Source organism: Oncorhynchus mykiss, chromosome 7 (genome assembly GCF_013265735.2).
Source record: "Oncorhynchus mykiss isolate Arlee chromosome 7, USDA_OmykA_1.1, whole genome shotgun sequence".
In the NCBI taxonomy this organism is placed as follows: domain Eukaryota; kingdom Metazoa; phylum Chordata; class Actinopteri; order Salmoniformes; family Salmonidae; genus Oncorhynchus; species Oncorhynchus mykiss.
Genome location: NC_048571.1, coordinates 82,879,331 through 82,899,717, shown reverse-complemented (window position 1 = coordinate 82,899,717; position 20,387 = coordinate 82,879,331). Strand labels below are relative to the sequence as shown.

The window sequence follows — 20,387 nt, the reverse complement described above, 5'->3', positions numbered from 1 at the left end:
CCTTGCAGACGTACGCCGTACAGAACCAATATGGCATTCCACATTCAGAGGTATGTATGCTGATCACACTGTGACCTGTGATCTATCTATCTATCTATCTATCAATCTATCTATCTATCTATCTATCTATCTATCTATCTATCTATCAAATCAAATCAAATCAAATCAAATCAAATGTATTTATATAGCCCTTCGTACATCAGCTGATATCTCAAAGTGCCGTACAGAAACCCAGCCTAAAACCCCAAACAGCAAGCAATGCAGGTGTAGAAGCTCGGTGGCTAGGAAAAACTCCCTAGAAAGGCCAAAACCTAGGAAGAAACCTAGAGAGGAACCAGGCTATGTGGGGTGGCCAGTCCTCTTCTGGCTGTGCCGGGTGGAGATTATAACAGAACATGGCCAAGATGTTCAAATGTTCATAAATGACCAGCATGGTTGAATAATAATAAGGCAGAACAGTTGAAACTGGAGCAGCAGCACAGTCAGGTGGACTGGGGACAGCAAGGAGTCATAATGTCAGGTATTCCTGGGGCATGGTCCTAGGGCTCAGGTCCTCCGAGAGAGAGAAAGAAAGAGAGAATTAGAGAGAGCATGTGTGGGATGGCCAGTTCTCTTCTGGCTGTGCCGGGTGGAGATTATAACAGAACATGGCCAAGATGTTCAAATGTTCATAAATGACCAGCATGGTCGAATAATAATAAGGCAGAACAGTTGAAACTGGAGCAGCAACACGGCCAGGTGGACTGGGGACAGCAAGGAGTCATCATGTCAGGTAGTCCTGGGGCATGGTCCTAGGGCTCAGGTCCTCCGAGAGAGAGAAAGAGAGAAGGAGAGAATTAGAGAACGCACACTTAGATTCACACAGGACACAGAATAGGACAGGAGAAGTACTCCAGATATAACAAACTGACCCTAGCCCCCCGACACATAAACTACTGCAGCATAAATACTGGAGGCTGAGACAGGATGGGTCTATCTATCTATCTATCTATCTATCTATCTATCTATCTATCCATCCATCCACCCACCCACCCACCCACCTTGCAGACGTACGCTGTACAGAACCAATATGGCATTCCACATTCAGAGGTATGTATGCTGATCACACTGTGTGACCTGTGATCGATCGATCTATCTATCTATATATCTATCTATCTATCTATCTATCTATCTATCTATCTACCCACCCACCCACCCACCCACCCACCCACCTACCTACCTACCTACCTATCTATCTACAGTGGGGCAAAAAAGTATTAGTCAGCCACCAATTGTGCAAGTTCTCCCACTTAAAAAGATGAGAGAGGCCTGTAATTTTCATCATAGGTACACTTCAACTATGACAGACAAAATCCAGAAAATCACATTGTAGGATTTTTAATGAATTGATTTGCAAATGATGGTGGAAAATAAGTATTTGGTCAATAACAAAAGTTTATCTCAATACTTTGTTTTATACCCTTTGTTGGCAATGACAGAGGTCAAACGTTTTCTGTAAATCTTCACAAGATTTTCACACACTGTTGCTGGTATTTTGGCCCATTCCTCCATGCAGATCTCCTCTAGAGCAATGATGTTTTGGGGCTGTTGCTGGGCAACATGGACTTTCAACTCCCTCCAAAGATTTTCTATGGGGTTGAGATCTGGAGACTGGCTAGGCCACTCCAGGACCTTGGAATGCTTCTTACGAAGCCACTCCTTCATTGCCCGGGCGGTGTGTTTGGGATCATTGTCATGCTGAAAGACCCAGCCACGTTTAATCTTCAATGCCCTTGCTGATGGTAGGCTTTGTTACTTTGGTCCCAGCTCTCTGCAGGTCATTCACTAGGTCCCCCCGTGTGGTTCTGGGATTTTTGCTCACCGTTCTTGTGATAATTTTGACCCCACAGGGTGAGATCTTGCATGGAGCCCCAGATCGAGGGAGATTATCAATGGTCTTGTATGTCTTCCATTTCCTAATAATTAATCCCACAGTTGATTTCTTCAAACCAAGCTGCTTACCTATTGCAGATTCAGTCTTCCCAGCATGGTGCAGGTCTACAATTTTGTTTCTGGTGTCCTTTGACAGCTCTTTGGTCTTGGCCATAGTGGAGTTTGGAGTGTGACTGTTTGAGGTTGTGGACAGGTGTCTTTTATACTGATAACAAGTTCAAACAGGTGCCATTAATACAGGTAAAGAGTGGACAGAGGAGCCTCTTAAAGAAGAAGTTACAGGTCTGTGAGAACCAGAAATCTTGCTTGTTTGTAGGTGACCATATACTTATTTTCCACCATAATTTGCAAATAAATTTATTAAAAATCCTACAATGTGATTTTCTGGGAAAAAAATCTAATTTTGTCTGTCATAGTTGAAGTGTACCTATGATGAAAATTACAAGCCTCTCTCATATTTTTAAGTGGGAGAACTTGCACAATTGGTGGCTGACTAAATACTTTTATGGCTGACTAAATCTATCTATCTGTCTATCTGTCTATCTGTCTATCTGTCTGTCTGACTTTCCACCTGACTGTCTTTCTCGCTCTCTGCTTATCCTCTGTCTGTCTGTCTGTCTGTGTGTCTGTCTGTGTGTGTGTCTGTCTGTCTGTCTGTCTGTCTGTCTGTCTGTCTGTCTGTCTGTCTGTCTGTCTGTCTGTCTGTCTGTCTGTCTGTCTGTCTGTCTGTCTGTCTGTCTGTCTGTCTACCCCCTGTGTTTCAGTTGGCCAAGCTTCACCAGTTGTCTATGCAGCAGCAAGGCCTGGCCGCCCAGATGAACCAACAGCAGACCAACTCTGTCATACCTGGTATGTACTGTATCTGGTACACCCCTGGGGGTGGTGGCTATTCAAGGGACTACTTCCTGAAGGAGAGCTGCTGGGACCTGAGTGGGTAGAGGTGCTGATAGGCAGAGGGTGAGACAGGGAGAGAGGAAGAGGAGGAGAGGTAGAGGGGAGAGGGGGAGAGAGGTAGAGGAGGAGAGAGGTAGAGGAGGAGAGGTAGAGGGGGAGAGGGGGAGAGAGGTAGAGGGGGAGACAGGGAGAGAGAAAGAGGAGGAGAGATAGAGGGGCAGAGAGGTAGAGGTGGAGAAGGGGAGAGAGGTAGAGGGGGAGAGAGGTAGAGGAGGAGAGGTGGAGGGGGAGATGTAGAGAGGTAGAGGGGGAGAGAGGTAGAGGAGGAGAGGTAGAGGGGGCGACAGGGAGAGAGGAAGAGGAGGAGAGAGGTAGAAGGGGAGGGAGGTAGAGGGGGAGAGAGAAAGAGGTGGAGAGGTAGAGGGGGCAACAGGGAGAGACGTAGAGGGGGAGAGAGGTAGAGGAGGAGAGGTGGAGGGGGAGATGCAGAGAGGTAGAGGGGGAGAGAGGTAGAGGAGGAGAGGTAGAGGGGGCAACAGGGAGAGAGGAAGAGGAGGAGAGAGGTAGAAGGGGAGGGAGGTAGAGGGGGAGAGAGAAAGAGGAGGAGAGGTGGAGGGGGAGATATAGAGAGGTAGAGGGAGAGAGAAGTAGAGGGGGAGAGAGGTAGAGGAGGAGAGGTGGAGGGGTAGAGGGGGAGGGGGGAGAGAGGTTGAGAGGAAGATGAGGAGAGATAGAGGGGGAGAGAGGTAGAGGGAGAGACAAGGAGAGAGGAAGAGGAGGACAGGTTGAGGGGGAGAGAGGTAATGGGGGAGAGAGAAATAGGAGGACAGGTAGAGGGGGTGAGGGGGATACAGGGAGAGAGGAAGAGGAGGACATTGAGAGGAGGAGAGAGGTAGAGTGTGAGACAGGGAGAGAGGAAGAGGAGGAGAGGTAGAGGGGGAGAGCGGTAGAGTGTGAGACAGGGAAAGGTGACACACAGAGGGAGAACAGACTGTAATCGGTCTGACAGTTCTGACGGACTTTGCTTTTGAAGTTACTTTGTTTGAGTTCCTACAATAACCTTCCTACAACGACCTTCCTAAAACGTCCTTCCTACAACAACCATACTACAACGTCCTTCCTACAACGTCCTTCCTACGACGTCCTTCCTACAACGTCCTTCCTACGAGTGTCCTTCCTACGAGTGTCCTTCCTACAACAACCACCCTACGACGTCCTTCCTACAACGTCCTTCCTACAACATCCTTCCTACAACAACCTTCCTACAACGTCCTTCCTACAACAACCACCCTACGACGTCCTTCCTACAACGTCCTTCCTACAACGTCCTTCCTACGACGTCCTTCCTACAACGTCCTTCCTACAACGTCCTTCCTACGAGTGTCCTTCCTACAACAACCTTCCTACAACGTCCTTCCTACGACGTCCTTCCTACAACGTCCTTCCTACAACGTCCTTCCTACGACGTCCTTCCTACAACGTCCTTCCTACAACGTCCTTCCTACGAGTGTCCTTCCTACAACAACCTTCCTACAACGTCCTTCCTACGACGTCCTTCCTACAACATCCTTCCTACAACGTCCTTCCTACAACGTCCTTCCTACAACAACCTTCCTACAACGTCCTTCCTACAACAACCTTCCTACAACATCCTTCCTACAACAACCTTCCTACAACATCCTTCCTACAACAACCTTCCTACAACATCCTTCCTACAACAACCTTCCTACAACGTCCTTCCTACAACAACCTTCCTACAACATCCTTCCTACAACAACCTTCCTACAACGTCCTTCCTACAACAACCTTCCTACAACATCCTTCCTACAACAACCTTCCTACAACGTCCTTCCTACGAGTGTCCTTCCTACAACGTCCTTCCTACGACGTCCTTCCTACAACGTCCTTCCTACAACATCCTTCCTACAACAACCTTCCTACAACGTCCTTCCTACAACGTCCTTCCTACAACAACCACCCTACGACGTCCTTCCTACAACGTCCTTCCTACAACGTCCTTCCTACGACGTCCTTCCTACAACTTCCTTCCTACAACGTCCTTCCTACGACGTCCTTCCTACAACGTCCTTCCTACGACGTCCTTCCTACAACAACCATCCTACAACGTCCTTCCTACGACGTCCTTCCTACGAGTGTCCTTCCTACAACGTCCTTCCTACGACGTCCTTCCTACGACGTCCTTCCTACAACGTCCTTCCTACGACGTCCTTCCTACGAGTGTCCTTCCTACAACGTCCTTCCTACGACGTCCTTCCTACGACGTCCTTCCTACGAGTGTCCTTCCTACGACGTCCTTCCTACAACGTCCTTCCTACAACGTCCTTCCTACGACGTCCTTCCTACGAGTGTCCTTCCTACGACGTCCTTCCTACAACGTCCTTCCTACAACAACCTTCCTACAACGTCCTTCCTACAACGTCCTTCCTACAACGTCCTTCCTACAACAACCATCCTACAACGTCCTTCCTACAACGTCCTTCCTACGAGTGTCCTTCCTACAACGTCCTTCCTACAACGTCCTTCCTACCACGTTTCCTACAACAACCATCCTACAACGTCCTTCCTACAACGTCCTTCCTACAACGTCCTTCCTACAACGTCCTTCCTACAACAACCATCCTACAACGTCCTTCCTACAACGTCCTTCCTACAACGTCCTTCCTACAACGTCCTTCCTACAACAACCATCCTACAACGTCCTTCCTACAACGTCCTTCCTACAACGTCCTTCCTACAACAACCATCCTACAACGTCCTTCCTACAACTTCCTTCCTACAATGTCCTTCCTACAACAACCATCCTACAACGTCCTTCCTACAACGTCCTTCCTACAACGTCCATCCTACAAAAACAACCCTACAACGTCCTTCCTACGAGTGTCCTTCCTACAACGTCCTTCCTACAACGTCCTTCCTACAACGTCCTTCCTACAACAACCATCCTACAACGTCCTTCCTACAACGTCCTTCCTACAACGTCCTTCCTACAACAACCATCCTACAACGTCCTTCCTACAACGTCCTTCCTACAACGTCCTTTCTACAACAACCATCCTACAACGTCCTTCCTACAACGTCCTTCCTACAACGTCCATCCTACAACAACAACCCTACAACGTCCTTCCTACGAGTGTCCTTCCTACAACGTCCTTCCTACAACGTCCTTCCTACAACGTCCTTCCTACAACGTCCTTCCTACAACAACCATCCTTCAACGTCCTTCCTACAACAACCACCCTACGACGTCCTTCCTACGACGTCCTTCCTACAACGTCCTTCCTACAACGTCCTTCCTACAACGTCCTTCCTACGACGTCCTTCCTACAACAACCATCCTACAACGTCCTTCCTACAACGTCCTTCCTACAACAACCACCCTACGACGTCCTTCCTACGACGTCCTTCCAACAACGTCCTTCCTACGACGTCCTTCCTACAACGTCCTTCCTACAACAACCACCCTACGACGTCCTTCCTACGACGTCCTTCCTACGACGTCCTTCCTACAACGTCCTTCCTACAACAACCATCCTACAATGTCCTTCCTACAACGTCCTTCCTACAACGTCCTTCCTACAATGTCATTCCCACAACGTCCTTCCTACAAGTGTCCTTCCTACGAGTGTCCTTACTACGACGTCCTTCCTACGACGTCCTTCCTACAACGTCCTTCCTACAACGTCCTTCCTACAACGTCCTTCCTACAACGTCCTTCCTACGACGTCCTTCCTACAACGTCCTTCCTACAACGTCCTTCCTACGAGTGTCCTTCCTACAACGTCCTTCCTACAACGTCCTTCCTACAACGTCCTTCCTACGACGTCCTTCCTACAACGTCCTTCCTACGAGTGTCCTTCCTACAACGTCCTTCCTACAACGTCCTTCCTACAACGTCCTTCCTACGAGTGTCCTTCCTACGAGTGTCCTTCCTACGACGTCCTTCCTACGACGTCCTTCCTACAACGTCCTTCCTACAACGTCCTTCCTACAACGTCCTTCCTACAACGTCCTTCCTACGACGTCCTTCCTACAACGTCCTTCCTACGAGTGTCCTTCCTACGAGTGTCCTTCCTACGACGTCCTTCCTACAACGTCCTTCCTACAACGTCCTTCCTACAACGTCCTTCCTACGACGTCCTTCCTACGACGTCCTTCCTACAACGTCCTTCCTACTTCGTCCTTCCTACAACGTCCTTCCTACAACGTCCTTCCTACGACGTCCTTCCTACAACGTCCTTCCTACAACGTCCTTCCTACGAGTGTCCTTCCTACAACGTCCTTCCTACAACGTCCTTCCTACAACGTCCTTCCTACGACGTCCTTCCTACAACGTCCTTCCTACAACGTCCTTCCTACAACGTCCTTCCTACGACGTCCTTCCTACAACGTCCTTCCTACGAGTGTCCTTCATACAACGTCCTTCCTACAACGTCTTTCCTACAACGTCCTTCCTACGACGTCCTTCCTACGAGTGTCCTTCCTACAACGTCCTTCCTACAACGTCCTTCCTACAACGTCCTTCCTACGACGTCCTTCCTACAACGTCCTTCCTACAACGTCCTTCCTACAACGTCCTTCCTACGACGTCCTTCCTACAACGTCCTTCCTACGAGTGTCCTTCATACAACGTCCTTCCTACAACGTCCTTCCTACAACGTCCTTCCTACAAGCTTATTTCCATTGTACTTTTAGTAATATTCTGTTATTTTTTCTTCAATGTACTCAAACTTGGTATGCTGCTGTGACTTTCATTAGCCCATTCAGTGTAAATGACCCCAGACTGATAGGATGTGAGGCATATGGAACCATTTAATGATTTATTCCATCAGATAGATACGTTGTCCACATATAATATGATTTCTTCCACACCACAGTGGCTCCACTCTGGCATACCTGTATTTATCATGAACCCGGTCCCTTTAAAGAACCCTGAGTGTCCAGAAAGCCCCTCTGAATCCTGTCCCTTTAAAGAACCCTGAGTGTCCAGAAAGCCCCTCTGAATCCTGTCCCTTTAAAGAACCCTGAGTGTCCAGAAAGCCCCTCTGAATCATGGGAAAGATATTGTCTTTGTTGCTCCCATTCTGCCTCTGTGTCAGCCCCAGGCCTGTCCATCCATGGTCCGTATGTTAAGTGTAGATTAGACCTGATCCAGGTAGGGATAGACACAGATGGGGAACAGGGCCAACTAAGCTCTCCTCTCTTCTCCTGAGGATTTCAGCGCCTGCATCCCAAAAAAGCATTGTATTACCCTTTGTAGTGCTAGGGCTCTGGTCAATAGTAGTGAATAGGGAATAGGGTACCATACATAGGGAATAGGGTACCATACACAGGGAATAGGGTGCCATACATAGGGAATAGGGTACCATACACAGGGAATAGGGTACCATACACAGGGAATAGGGTGCCATACATAGGGAATAGGGTACCATACTGTACGTATGAAATAGGGTGCCATACATAGGGAATAGGGTGCCTTACACAGGGAATTGGGTGCCATACATAGGGAACAGGGTACCATACACAGGAAATAGGGTGCCATACACAGGGAATAGGGTACCATACTGTACGTAGGGAATAGGGTGCCTTACAAAGGGAATAGGGTGCCATACATAGGGAATAGGGTGCCATACATAGGGAATAGGGTGCCAAACACAGGGAATAGGGTGCCATACATACATAGGTAATAGGGTACCATACATAGGGAATAGGGTACCATACTGTACGTAAGAAATAGGGTGCCAAACATAGGGAATAGGGTGCCATACACAGGGAATAAGGTGCCATACATAGGGAATAGGGTACCGTACTGTACATAGGGAATAGGGTGCCATACATAGGGAATAGGGTACCATACTGTACGTATGGAATAGGGTGCCATACAAAGGGAATAGGGTGCCATACATAGGGAATAGGGTACCATACACAGAGAATAGGATGCCATAAACAGGGAATAGGGTACCATACACAGGGAATAGGGTACCATACACAGGGAATAGGGTACCATACACAGGGAATAGGGTACCATACACAGGGAATAGGGTACCATACACTGGGAATAGGGTACCATACACAGGGAATAGGGTACTATACACAGGGAATAGGGTGCCATACTCAGGGAATAGGGTGCCATACACAGGGAATAGGGTGCCATACTCAGGGAATAGGGTGCCATACACAGGGAATAGGGTGCCATACATAGGGAATAGGGTACCATACATAGGGAATAGGGTACCATACATAGGGAATAGGGTACCATACATAGGGAATAGGGTACCATACACAGGGAATAGGGTACCATACACAGGGAATAGGGTGCCATACATAGGGAATAGGGTACCATACATAGGGAATAGGGTACCATACATAGGGAATAGGGTACCATACATAGGGAATAGGGTACCATACATAGGGAATAGGGTACCATACACAGGGAATAGGGTACCATACACAGGGAATAGGGTACCATACATAGGGAATAGGGTACCATACATAGGGAATAGGGTGCCATACTTAGGGAATAGAGTGCAATTTAAGATGCCATACACAGCAGCAGGAGGCTTTAACAGTCCATTACACATTTCAAAGGGAACCAAAGAGGAGTTTTCTTTTGTCAATAGATGAGGAAGTATTATTTCCTCCTTCCCTGCTCTTCTTCAGATCTTCTCCAGGCCGACGTGCCTCATCATAATAAATGTGTATTGATGATTCATGACGGAATCAGTCAGTCAGCACTGTAGAAGGATATATTGATAATGAGAAGCGTGTTGTGTAGAGCGTCAATAGAAGGCTAAACATGTACTTCAATGTAGAGAGATTATGTTTTTGTTGTTTATTTACACACTTGAAATGCATAATGGTGTTTCTTTACAAGCTTTAAAATGAATAAAAGCATTTCTTCATAAGCTTCAAAATGCATAACAGCAACGCAATAAAGGCTTCCACTGTCTGTAGCTAAAGCAGTGATTTAGATAGAATGAGAGAGAGCGAGGAGATTAGAGGAGAGAGAGGAGACGAGAGGCGAGGAGAGGAGAGGAGAGGAGAGGAGAGGAGAGGAGAGGAGAGGAGAGATGAGATGAGATGAGACGAGAGGAGAGAGAGAGAGAGAGAGAAGAGAGGAAAGAGAGTGAGAGAGACGAGACGAGAGGAGAGTGGAGAAGAGAGAGAGAGAAGAGAGGAGAGAGAGAGGAGAAGAGAGAGAGAAGTGGAGCGAGAGAGACAGAGTGAGAGAGAGAGAGAGAGAGAGAGAGAGAGAGAGAGAGAGAGTGAGAGAGAGAGAGAGAGAGAGAGAGAGTGAGAGGAGCAGCGAGGAGAGGGTGAATGGGCGGTTGTATTATATTACAGGTAAAAGCTCATCAGTCAAGGCAGTGTTACAGTCTATTAAAAAACACAGTCTGTTTAGAAAGCAAAGCTACATATCCCATCCCTGCTGTGAACAGGAGAGGAGGACGAGAAACAGTGGAGTAGAAACAGAGCAGAAATAGAAGCATAAAGACTTGCTTGGAGATGCCATATCATAATTTGATCATCCTGTTGTTGCATGGAATTCCATGCAACAGCAGGATGATACATTTTTCTGTACAGCAGGAAATGAAAACTTGTATTGTTGTCATGGTTTAACGAATCTACCCCTATAAAAATAGTGCATTAATTATAATCTACATAAAGATTCACATTTCCTGTTGCTGGAGGATAATTTTCCTGCTGTGAAAAACTGGGTCAGATTAAGATACAGCATCTGTAAAGACTTGCGTTAACTCCCCAAGCAATGCCAAGGCGGTCTTGAGGCACGCAGATGATATGAGTTGAAAAGCAGCTCTTCACACTTCCACACTGAATATGTTTCCCCATTATATAACTTTTAACTGGAAAATGTGTTATTTTTACTGTGGTGATTTTTCCATGTTTTAATTGACTGTGTGATTTCCCTAGGGTTTAGTTACCTCTCTTATCTCCCATCAGGAATGGACTCCAATTCACAGACCACATCACAGGAGCTACTCATTCCAAATGATGTAAGAAACAGTAGCACACACACGCACGCACGCACACACACACACGCACACACACACGCACACACACACGCAAGCACGCGCGCGCACACACACACACACACACACACACACACACACACACGCATGCACACACGCGCGCACACGCCCACGCACACACACACACAGACCACGTCACAGGTGCTGCACATTCCAAATGACGTAAGTTTAGCTAGCAATAGTTTGTCTGCTATGTCACAAACGCTGACACATAACAGACCTAAACATATTGTTATTCAGTCAGTCAGACACCTCATTCCGTCATCATCAGGCTATATACTTACACATGTACACATGGTTAAAGTGACTAAACATATTGTTATTCAGTCAGTCAGACACCTCACTGTTCTCTGCTTCAATGTTGCCTCTAACCCAAGGAGAAAAACTGGTTGAGGTGTTATCATAATGATGTCATCTCTCTCTCTCACTCTCTTTCTCTTTCTCTCTCTCTCCTGTCTGTCCATCCATAAGTCTCAGCGGAACTCTATGAGTTTTGAACTAAACCCAGTCATGATGTCTGACATGCTGAGAGGCTCTGTGCTGTCACAACACAGCAGTAAATAAGGCAACCAGAGACCTCCCCAGCTCAGCCGTTCCTACCCCAGCCTACCCCCTCCCCAGCTCAGCCGTTACTACCCAAGCCTACCCCCTCCCCAGCTCAGCCGCCCTACCCCAGCCTACCCCCTCCCCAGCTCAGCCCACCCTACCCCAGCCTATCTAACAATTTTTTCAGAATGGCACAAATTCCCCGATATCAGGGTACTCATGTCAACATGTTTGCTTTCAGAGCATATTTGATCCCAAATTATAAGGGGGAGAGATACCTCGGCTACCCCAGCTCAGCCCACCCACGGCCCAGTTAATATATTGGCTGTGTCTGAAAATGTTACAAGCTATCAAGTCGTTGCTTCCTACATTCACAAAGCTCATTGAAGGAGGAAGTCAGAGGGAGGAACCTTGGATCCCCTTCTCCAATGAGCTTTAAAACAACAATGGAAACATGGACTTGACGGATGGTAATGTTTTCAGACACGGCCATTGTTTGGCATTCCGTCATTGTGTTTCTGTGGTCTTCCAATACAGAGGGCCTAAAAATGCATGGATAAACTTGTCAAAGGTCGCTCTCTCTCTTCTCTCTCTCTTCTCTCTCTCTTCTCTATCGCTCTATCTCTATCTCTCTCTCTCTCTCTCTCTCTATCTCTCTCTCTCTCTTCTCTCTCTATCTCTCTATCTCTATCTCTCTCTTCTCTCTTCTATCTCTCTCTCTATCTATTCTCTCTTTCTCTCTCTCTCTCTCTCTCTCTCTCTCTCTCTCTCTCTCTCTCTCTCTCTCTCTCTCTCTCTCTCTCTATCTCGCTCTCTCTTCTATCTCTTTCTCTATGAATTTAAGTCAAGGGGCTTTATTGGCATGGGAAACATGTGTTAACATTGCCAAAGCAAGTGAGGTAGATAATATACAAAAGTGAAATAAACAATAAAAATGAACAGTAATCATTACACATACAGAAGTTTCAAAACAATAAAGACATTACAAATGTCATATTAATTATTGATATATACAGTGTTGTACCAATGTACAAATGGTTAAAGTACACAAGGGAAAATAAATAAGCGTAAATATGGGTTGTATTTACAATGGTGTTTGTTCTTCACTGGTTGCCCTTTTCTTGTGGCAACAGGTCACAAATCTTGCTGCTGTGATGGCACACTGTGGAATTTCCCCCAGTAGATATGGGAGTTTATCAAAATTGGATTTGTTTTCGAATTCCTTTTGGATCTGTGTAATCTGAGGGAAATATGTCTCTCTAATATGGTCATACATTGGGCAGGAGGTTAGGAAGTGCAGCTCAGTTTCCACCTCATTTTGTGGGCAGTGAGCACATAGCCTGTCTTCTCTTGAGAGCCATGTCTGCCTACGGCGGCCTTTCTCAATAGCAAGGCTATGCTCACTGAGTCTGTACATAGTCAACGCTTTCCATAAGTTTGGGTCAGTCACAGTGGTCAGGTATTCTGCCACTGTGTACTCTCTGTTTAGGGCCAAATAGCATTCTAGTTTGCTCTGTTTTTTTGTTAATTCTTTCCAATGTGTCAAGTAATTATCTTTTTGTTTTCTCATTATTTGGTTGGGTCTAATTGTGCTGCTGTCCTGGGGCTCTGTGGGGTGTGTTTGTGTTTGTGAACAGAGCCCCAGGACCAGCTTGCTTAGGGGACTCTTCTCCAGGTTAATCTCTCTGTAGGTGATGGCTTTGTTATGAAAAGTTTGGGAATCGCTTCCTTTTAGGTGGTTGTAGAATTTAACAGCTCTTTTCTGGATTTTGATAATTTGTAGGTATCGGCCTAATTCTGCTCTGCATGCATTATTTGGTGTTCTGCGTTGTACACAGAGGATATTTTTGCAGAATTCTGCATGCAGAGTCTCAATTTGGTGTTTGTCCCATTTTGTGAAGTCTTGGTTGGTGAGCGGACCCCAGACCTCACAACAATAAAGGGCAATGGGCTCTATGACTGATTCAAGTATTTTTAGCCAAATCCTAATTGGTATGTTGAAATGTATATTCCTTTTGATGGCATAGAAGGCCCTTCTTGCCTTGTCTCTCAGATCGTTCACAGCTTTGTGGAAGTTACCTGTGGCGCTGATGTTTAGGCCGAGGTATGTATAGTTTTTTGTGTGCTCTAGGGCAACAGTGTCTAGATGGAATTTTGTATTTGTGGTCCTGGCGACTGGACCTTTTTTGGAACACCATTATATTGGTCTTACTGAGATTTACTGTTAGGGCCCAGGTCTGACAGAATCTGTGCAGAAGATCTAGGTGCTGCTGTAGGCCCTCCTTGGTTAGTGACAGAAGCACCAGATCATCAGCAAACAGTAGACATTTGACTTCGGATTCTAGTAGGGTGAGGCCGGGTGCTCCCGACTTTTCTAGTGCCCGCGCCAATTCGTTGATATATATGTAGAAGAGGGTGGGGCTTAAGCTGCATCCCTGTCTCACCCCACGACCCTGTGTGAAGAAATGTGTGTGTTTTTTGCCAATTTTAACTACACACTTGTTGTTTGTGTACATAGATTTTATAATGTCGTATGTTTTACCCCCAACACCACTTTCCATCAGTTTGTATAGCAGACACTCATGCCAAATTGAGTCGAGGGCTTTTTTGAAATCAACAAAGCATGAGAAGACTTTGCCTTTGATTTGGTTTGTTTGGTTGTCAATTAGGGTGTGTAGGGTGAATACATGGTCTGTTATACGGTAATTTGGTAAAAAGCCAATTTGACATTTGCTCAGTACATTGTTTTCGTTGAGGAAATGTACAAGTCTGCTATTAATGATAATGCAGAGGATTTTCCCAACGTTACTGTTGACGCATATTCCACGGTAGATCTTGGGGTCAAATTTGTCTCCACTCTCTCTCTCTCTCTCTCTCTCTCTCTCTCTCTCTCTCTCTCTCTCTCTCTCTCTCCCTCTCTCTCTCTCTCTCTCTCTCTCTCTCTCTCTCTCTTCTCTCTCTATCGCTCTCTCTCTCTCTCTATCTCTCTCTTTTCTCTCTATCTATCTCTCTCTATCTTCTCTCTCTCTCCCTCTTCTCTCTCTCTCTCTCTTTTCTCTCTCTATCTCTCTCTCTATCTCTCTTTCCTCTCTCTGTCTCTCTCTTCTCTATCTCTCTCTCCTCTCTCTCTCTCTCTCGCTCTATCTCTCTCTCTTTTCTCTCTTCTCTCTCTTCTCACTCTCTCTCTTCTCACTCTCTTTATCTCTCTCTTATTTTTCTCTCTCTCTTCTTTCTCTTCTATCTCCCTCTCTTTTCTCTACCTATCTCTCCCAATCTCTCTTCTCTCTCTCTCTCTTCTCTCTCTCACTTTTCTCCCTGAAGGAGAACATTAGGAAAAAGAGGGAGATGGTAGGGGAAAAGAGAGCGATAGAAGAGAGAGAGGGAGGAAGGCAGTCAAGAGAGAGGAGAGAGAGAGGGGGTAGAGAGAGAGAGTGGGCGAGATAGATAGCGGGAGAGAGAAAGAGAGAGGAAGGCAGTTGAGAGAGGACAGAGATTGGGGGTAGAGAGAAAGAGAGATAGAGGGAGAGAAAACAAGAGAGAGGGAGGAAGACAGTCTAGAAAGAGGGGAGAGAGGGGGTAGAGAGAGAGAGAGAGGAGAGAGAGAAGGGGTAGAGAGAGAGAAAGAGAGTCAAAAGAGAGCAAGCTAGAGAGAGATAGAGGGAGAGAGAAAGAGAGAGAGTCTGGAGCACATCAACACAATAGCAGCCACAGAGAGGCAGAGAGGCACTAAGCCCGACAGGCACGCACTGCTGATATCGGCCCAGAGGGGCTCTATCTGGGTGGGTGTGTGTGTGTGTGTGTGTGTGTGTGTGTGTGTGTGTGTGTGTGTGTGTGTGTGTGTGTGTGTGTGTGTGTGTGTGCAGGGTGGGCTGTGACGTCCTCCAGCTCACCAGTTCCACATAACAAGCTTTTTTTTCTTCACATTACAGCTGCAGCAGGGAATCCACCCAAAAATAGCCCTGTTTCCACTGTGTCCACATCCATCTAACACCGTGCAGACAGTCCTGTGTTGTGTGTCAGACAGACTGAGAGATGGGAGGCTGGCCTGGCGTGGCTTCAGTCCTGTGTTGTATGTCAGAGAGACTGAGAGATGGGAGGCTGGCCTGGCGTGGCTACAGTCCTGTGTTGTGTGTCAGAGAGACTGAGAGATGGGAGGCTGGCCTGGCGTGGCTACAGTCCTGTGTTGTGTGTCAGAGAGACTGAGAGATGGGAGGCTGGCCTGGCGTGGCTACAGTCCTGTGCTGTGTGTCAAACAGAGTGGTTCAGACCTGGCACTCATCTGTGGGCACTTAGCTTCGTCCCCCAAATAATCAGCAGTCCATTAATAGACTGCAGTGGGGGATGTGGAGGAAGGGAGGGGTAACAGTTCAGGCCCTGGGTGGTGAGAAAGGGAATGTTTTTGATATGGAGAGAGAGAGAGAGATGGGAGAAAGAGAGATGGGGAGAGAGAGAGAGATGGGGAGAGAGAGAGAGATGGGGAGAGAGAGAGATGGGGAGCGAGAGAGAGAAAGAGAGAGTTGGGGAGAGAGAGAGATGGGGAGAGAGAGAGGGAGAGAGAGTTGGGGAGAGAGAGAGGTGGGGAGAGAGAGATGGGGAGAGAGAGAGAGAGATGGGGAGAGAGAGAGAGAGAGAGAGAGAGAGAGAGAGAGAGAGAGAGAGATGGGGAGAGAGTTTATGAGAGAAAAACAAGGGAGAGAGAGAAAGAGAGATTAAGAGAGAGAGGACATGAGAGCAGAGGAGTGAGGGGGGAACTAAATGGGGTCATGGTCTGTCCATCAGACAGCATATCTACCTGTCAACACATTCATGTTGGAGTCGCTTCATCACCTGTCCTGGCCTCAGACATGACAGGGGACTCATCCCAAATGAAACCCTATTCCTTAGGAGACACAGGGCTGTCTCTGGATAACCTTTCTCCTTACATTAGGACCCCTCCATCACCTGTCTCCTTACATTAGGGCCCCTCCATCACCTGTCTCCTTACATTAGGGCCCCTCCATCACCTGTCTCCTGACATTAGGGACCCTCCATCACCTGTCTCCTTACATTAGGGCTCCGCCATCACCTGTCTCCTTACATTAGGGCCCCTCCATCACCTTTCTCCTTACATTAGGGCCCCTCCATCACCTGTCTCCTTACATTAGGGCCCCTCCATCACCTGTTTCCTGACATTAGGGCCCCTCCATCACCTGTCTCCTTACATTAGGGCCCCTCCATCACCAGTCTCCTTACATTATGGCCTCTCTATCACCTGTCTCCTGACATTAGGGCTCTGCCACCACCTGTCTCCTTAAATTAGGGCCCCTCCATCACCAGTCTCCTTACATTAGGGCCCCTCCATCACCTGTCTCCTGACATTAGGGCCCCGCCATCACCAGTCTCCTTACATTAGGGCCTCTCAATCAAGTGCTTTAGGCCTGACACTGGAAAGGACTAGGCGGGACGTGACTTGACCTGGGCTCAAATACTATTTGAAATCATTTTTGTAATACTGTATGTGGCCTTTACTGCCCGGTTAAATGGAACCAATAGAACAGATGCACTGGGCACAGATGTCAATTCAACATCTGGTCCATGTTGGTTCAACATCATTTCATCGAAATGACGTGGAAACACTGTTAATTCAACCGGTCTAGAGAGACTAGATCCAAAAAGCTAAAAGTAGAATCTGAACCCAGGTATGATCCTGATCTCTGACACTGGGTTTTTCTGTCTGTGATGGATCCATTCTCCCTTATACGTTATATCTTATCCATTATTCATTATCCCTTATCCATTCTCCCTTATTCATTATGTCTTATCCACTATTCATTCTCACTCATCCCTTATCCATTATTCATTATCCCTTATCCATTCTCCCTTATTCATTATGTCTTATCCACTATTCATTCTCACTCATCCCTTATCCATTATTCATTATCCCTTATCCATTCTCCCTTATTCATTATGTCTTATCCACTATTCATTCTCACTCATCCCTTATCCATTATTCATTATCCCTTATCCATTCTCCCTTATTCATTATGTCTTATCCACTATTCATTCTCACTCATCCCTTATCCATTATTCATTATCCCTTATCCATTCTCCCTTATTCATTATGTCTTATCCACTATTCATTCTCACTCATCCCTTATCCATTCTCCCTTATTCATTATGTCTTATCCACTATTCATTCTCACTCATCCCTTATCCATTCTCCCTTATTCATTATGTCTTATCCACTATTCATTCTCACTCATCCCTTATCCATTATTCATTATCCCTTATCCATTCTCCCTTATTCATTATGTCTTATCCACTATTCATTCTCACTCATCCCTTATTTATTATTGAATATCCTTATCCATTATCTGTTATATCTTATCCTTCATTTATTACTCCTTATCCATAAACATTATCCATTCTCCCTCATCCATTATTTCTTATCCATTCTACCTTACCCATTATCTGTTTCCCATGATCACTTATCCATCATAAAAATAAAGTCACAGAGGCATAAATATCATACCAATCCCCAAAATGCTAACCTCCCCTGTTATTGTAATGGTGAGAGGTCAATATGTCTTGGGGGTATGATATAACATGCTAACATCCCCTGTTATTGTAATGGTGAGAGGTCAGCATGTCTTGGAGATATGATATAAAATGCTAACCTACTCTGTTATTGTAATGGTGAGAGGTTAGCATGTCTTGGGGGTATGATATAAAATGCTAACCTACTCTGTTATTGTAATGGTGAGAGGTTAGCATGTCTTGGGGGTATGATGTAAAATGCTAACCTACTCGGTTATTGTAATGGTGAGAGGTTAGCATGTCTTGGGGGTATGATGTAAAATGCTAACCTACTCGGTTATTGTAATGGTGTGAGGTTAGCATGTCTTGGAGGTATGATATAAAATGCTAACCTACTCTGTTATTGTAATGGTGTGAGGTTAGCATGTCTTGGAGGTATGATATAAAATGCTAACCTACTCTGTTATTGTAATGGTGAGAGGTTAGCATGTCTTGAGGGTATGATGTAAAATGCTAACCTACTCGGTTATTGTAATGGTGTGAGGTTAGCATGTCTTGGAGGTATGATATAAAATGCTAACCTACTCTGTTATTGTAATGGTGAGAGGTTAGCATGTCTTGGAGGTATGATATAAAATGCTAACATCCCCTGTTATTGTAATGGTGAGAGGTTAGCATGTCTTGAGGGTATGATATTTGTACGTTTGTAACTTTCCCATTCATCATTATTCAGGATTCATTCAGGACTATCTGTAACCATGGTAGCATCCACATTCAGTGTTTAAAAACATATTATATTCTAATTTACAATAAAAGTGACTCCAAAATGACACAATACATTATTTACCATTCATTACTATTGGGCACAAACTAATCTGAAACCAAAACCAAAAGAAACAGCACAGCCATTCAACAAGTTTGTCACGAGCTTGATGTAATTATTGCGTGCTAGGAATATGGGACCAAATACGTAACTTATTACTACTTTAATTCACGTATAAGTGAATTTGTTCCAATACTTGTAGTACCTTAAATGGGGGGGGGGGGGTATGTACAGAAAGTGCTGTAATTACTAAAACGGTTTACCCAATATGGATGAAAATACTCTCAAAATAAAACTGACAGTCTGCACTTTAACTTCATAGTCATTGTATCATTTCAAAAACAAAGTGCTGGAGAACAGAGACAAAAACAAACCAAAATGTGTCACTGTCCCAATACTTTGAAACAAAGTGATGAGTCCAGACAAAAACGTAGTGCAAAAACAGTCTGATAGTCTGTTTAGCTACACTATATATACAAAAGTATGTGGACACACCTTCAAATTAGTGATGATGGAAAACCACAGCCAAACCCGTTGCTGACATGTAGTATAAAATTGATCACACCGCCATGCAATCTCCATAGACAAACATTGGCAGTAGAACGGGCCTTACTGAAGAGATGCGACTTTCAACATGGCAACGTCATAGGATGTCACCTTGAAAACGAGTCAGTTCGTCAAATGTCTGCCTTGCTAGAGCTGCCCCGGTCAACTGTAAGTAATGTGAAGTGGAAACGGATCTAGGATCAATAACGGCTCAGTGGTAGGCCACACAAGCTCACAGAACGGGTAGCACGTAAACATTGTCTGTCCTCGGCTGCCTCACTCACTACCGAGTTCCAAACTGCCTCTAGTAGTAACGTCAGCACAATAACTGTTCATCGGGAGCTTCATGAAATGGGTTTCCATGGCCGAGCAGCCGCACACAAGCCTAAGATCACCATGCATAATGCCAAGCGTCAGCTGGAGTGGTGTAAAGCTCGCCGCCATTGGACTGGAGCAGTGGAAACGCGTTCTCTGGAGAGATGAATCACACTTCACCATCTGGCAGTCCGACAGATGAATCTGGTATTGGCGGATGCCAGGAAAACGCTACCTGTCCCAATGCATAGTGCCAACTGTAAAGTTTGGTGGAGGAGTAATAATGGTCTGGGGCTGTTTATCATGATTCGGGGCCCTTAGGTCCAGTGAAGGGAAATCTTAACACTACAGCTACAATGACATTCTAGATGATTCTGTGCTTCCAACTTTGTAGCAGCAGTTTGTGGGACGCCCTTTCCTGTTTCAGCATGACAACGTCCCCGAGCACAAAGCGAGGTCCATACATGAATGGTTTGTTGAGATCGGCGTGGAAGAACTTGACTGGCCTGCATATAGCCCTGACCTCTACCCCATCGAACACCTTGGGATGAATTGGAACGCCGACTGCGAGTCAGGCCTAATCGCCCAACATCAGTGTCCGACCTCACTAATGCTCTTGTGGCTGAATGGAAGCAAGTCCCCGCGGCAATGTTCCATCATCTAGTGGAAAGCCTTCCCAGGAGAGTAGAGGCTGTTATAGCAGCAATGTTCCAACATCTAGTGGAAAGCCTTCCCAGAAGAGTGGA

At 46.0% G+C, this 20,387-nt stretch overlaps 1 protein-coding gene across 7 annotated transcripts in view; it reads left to right on the top strand.

The window, feature by feature from the left end:
* The window catches only part of LOC110525201 (poly(rC)-binding protein 3), a 166,265-nt gene that overhangs the window by 139,256 nt on the left and 6,622 nt on the right, over positions 1-20,387 (top strand). For 4 of the 7 annotated variants that reach the window (XM_036984235.1, XM_036984231.1, XM_036984236.1 and 1 more), the window contains 3 exons: positions 9-50; positions 2,697-2,781; positions 10,777-10,859. In XM_036984235.1, the coding sequence (XP_036840130.1) occupies positions 9-50; positions 2,697-2,781; positions 10,777-10,859 (210 nt within the window). Of the gene's footprint in view, positions 1-8; positions 51-1,047; positions 1,090-2,696; positions 2,782-10,776; positions 10,860-20,387 lie in introns of all 7 variants that reach the window. The other 3 variants (XM_036984232.1, XM_036984234.1, XM_036984233.1) reach the window with 3 other exon arrangements.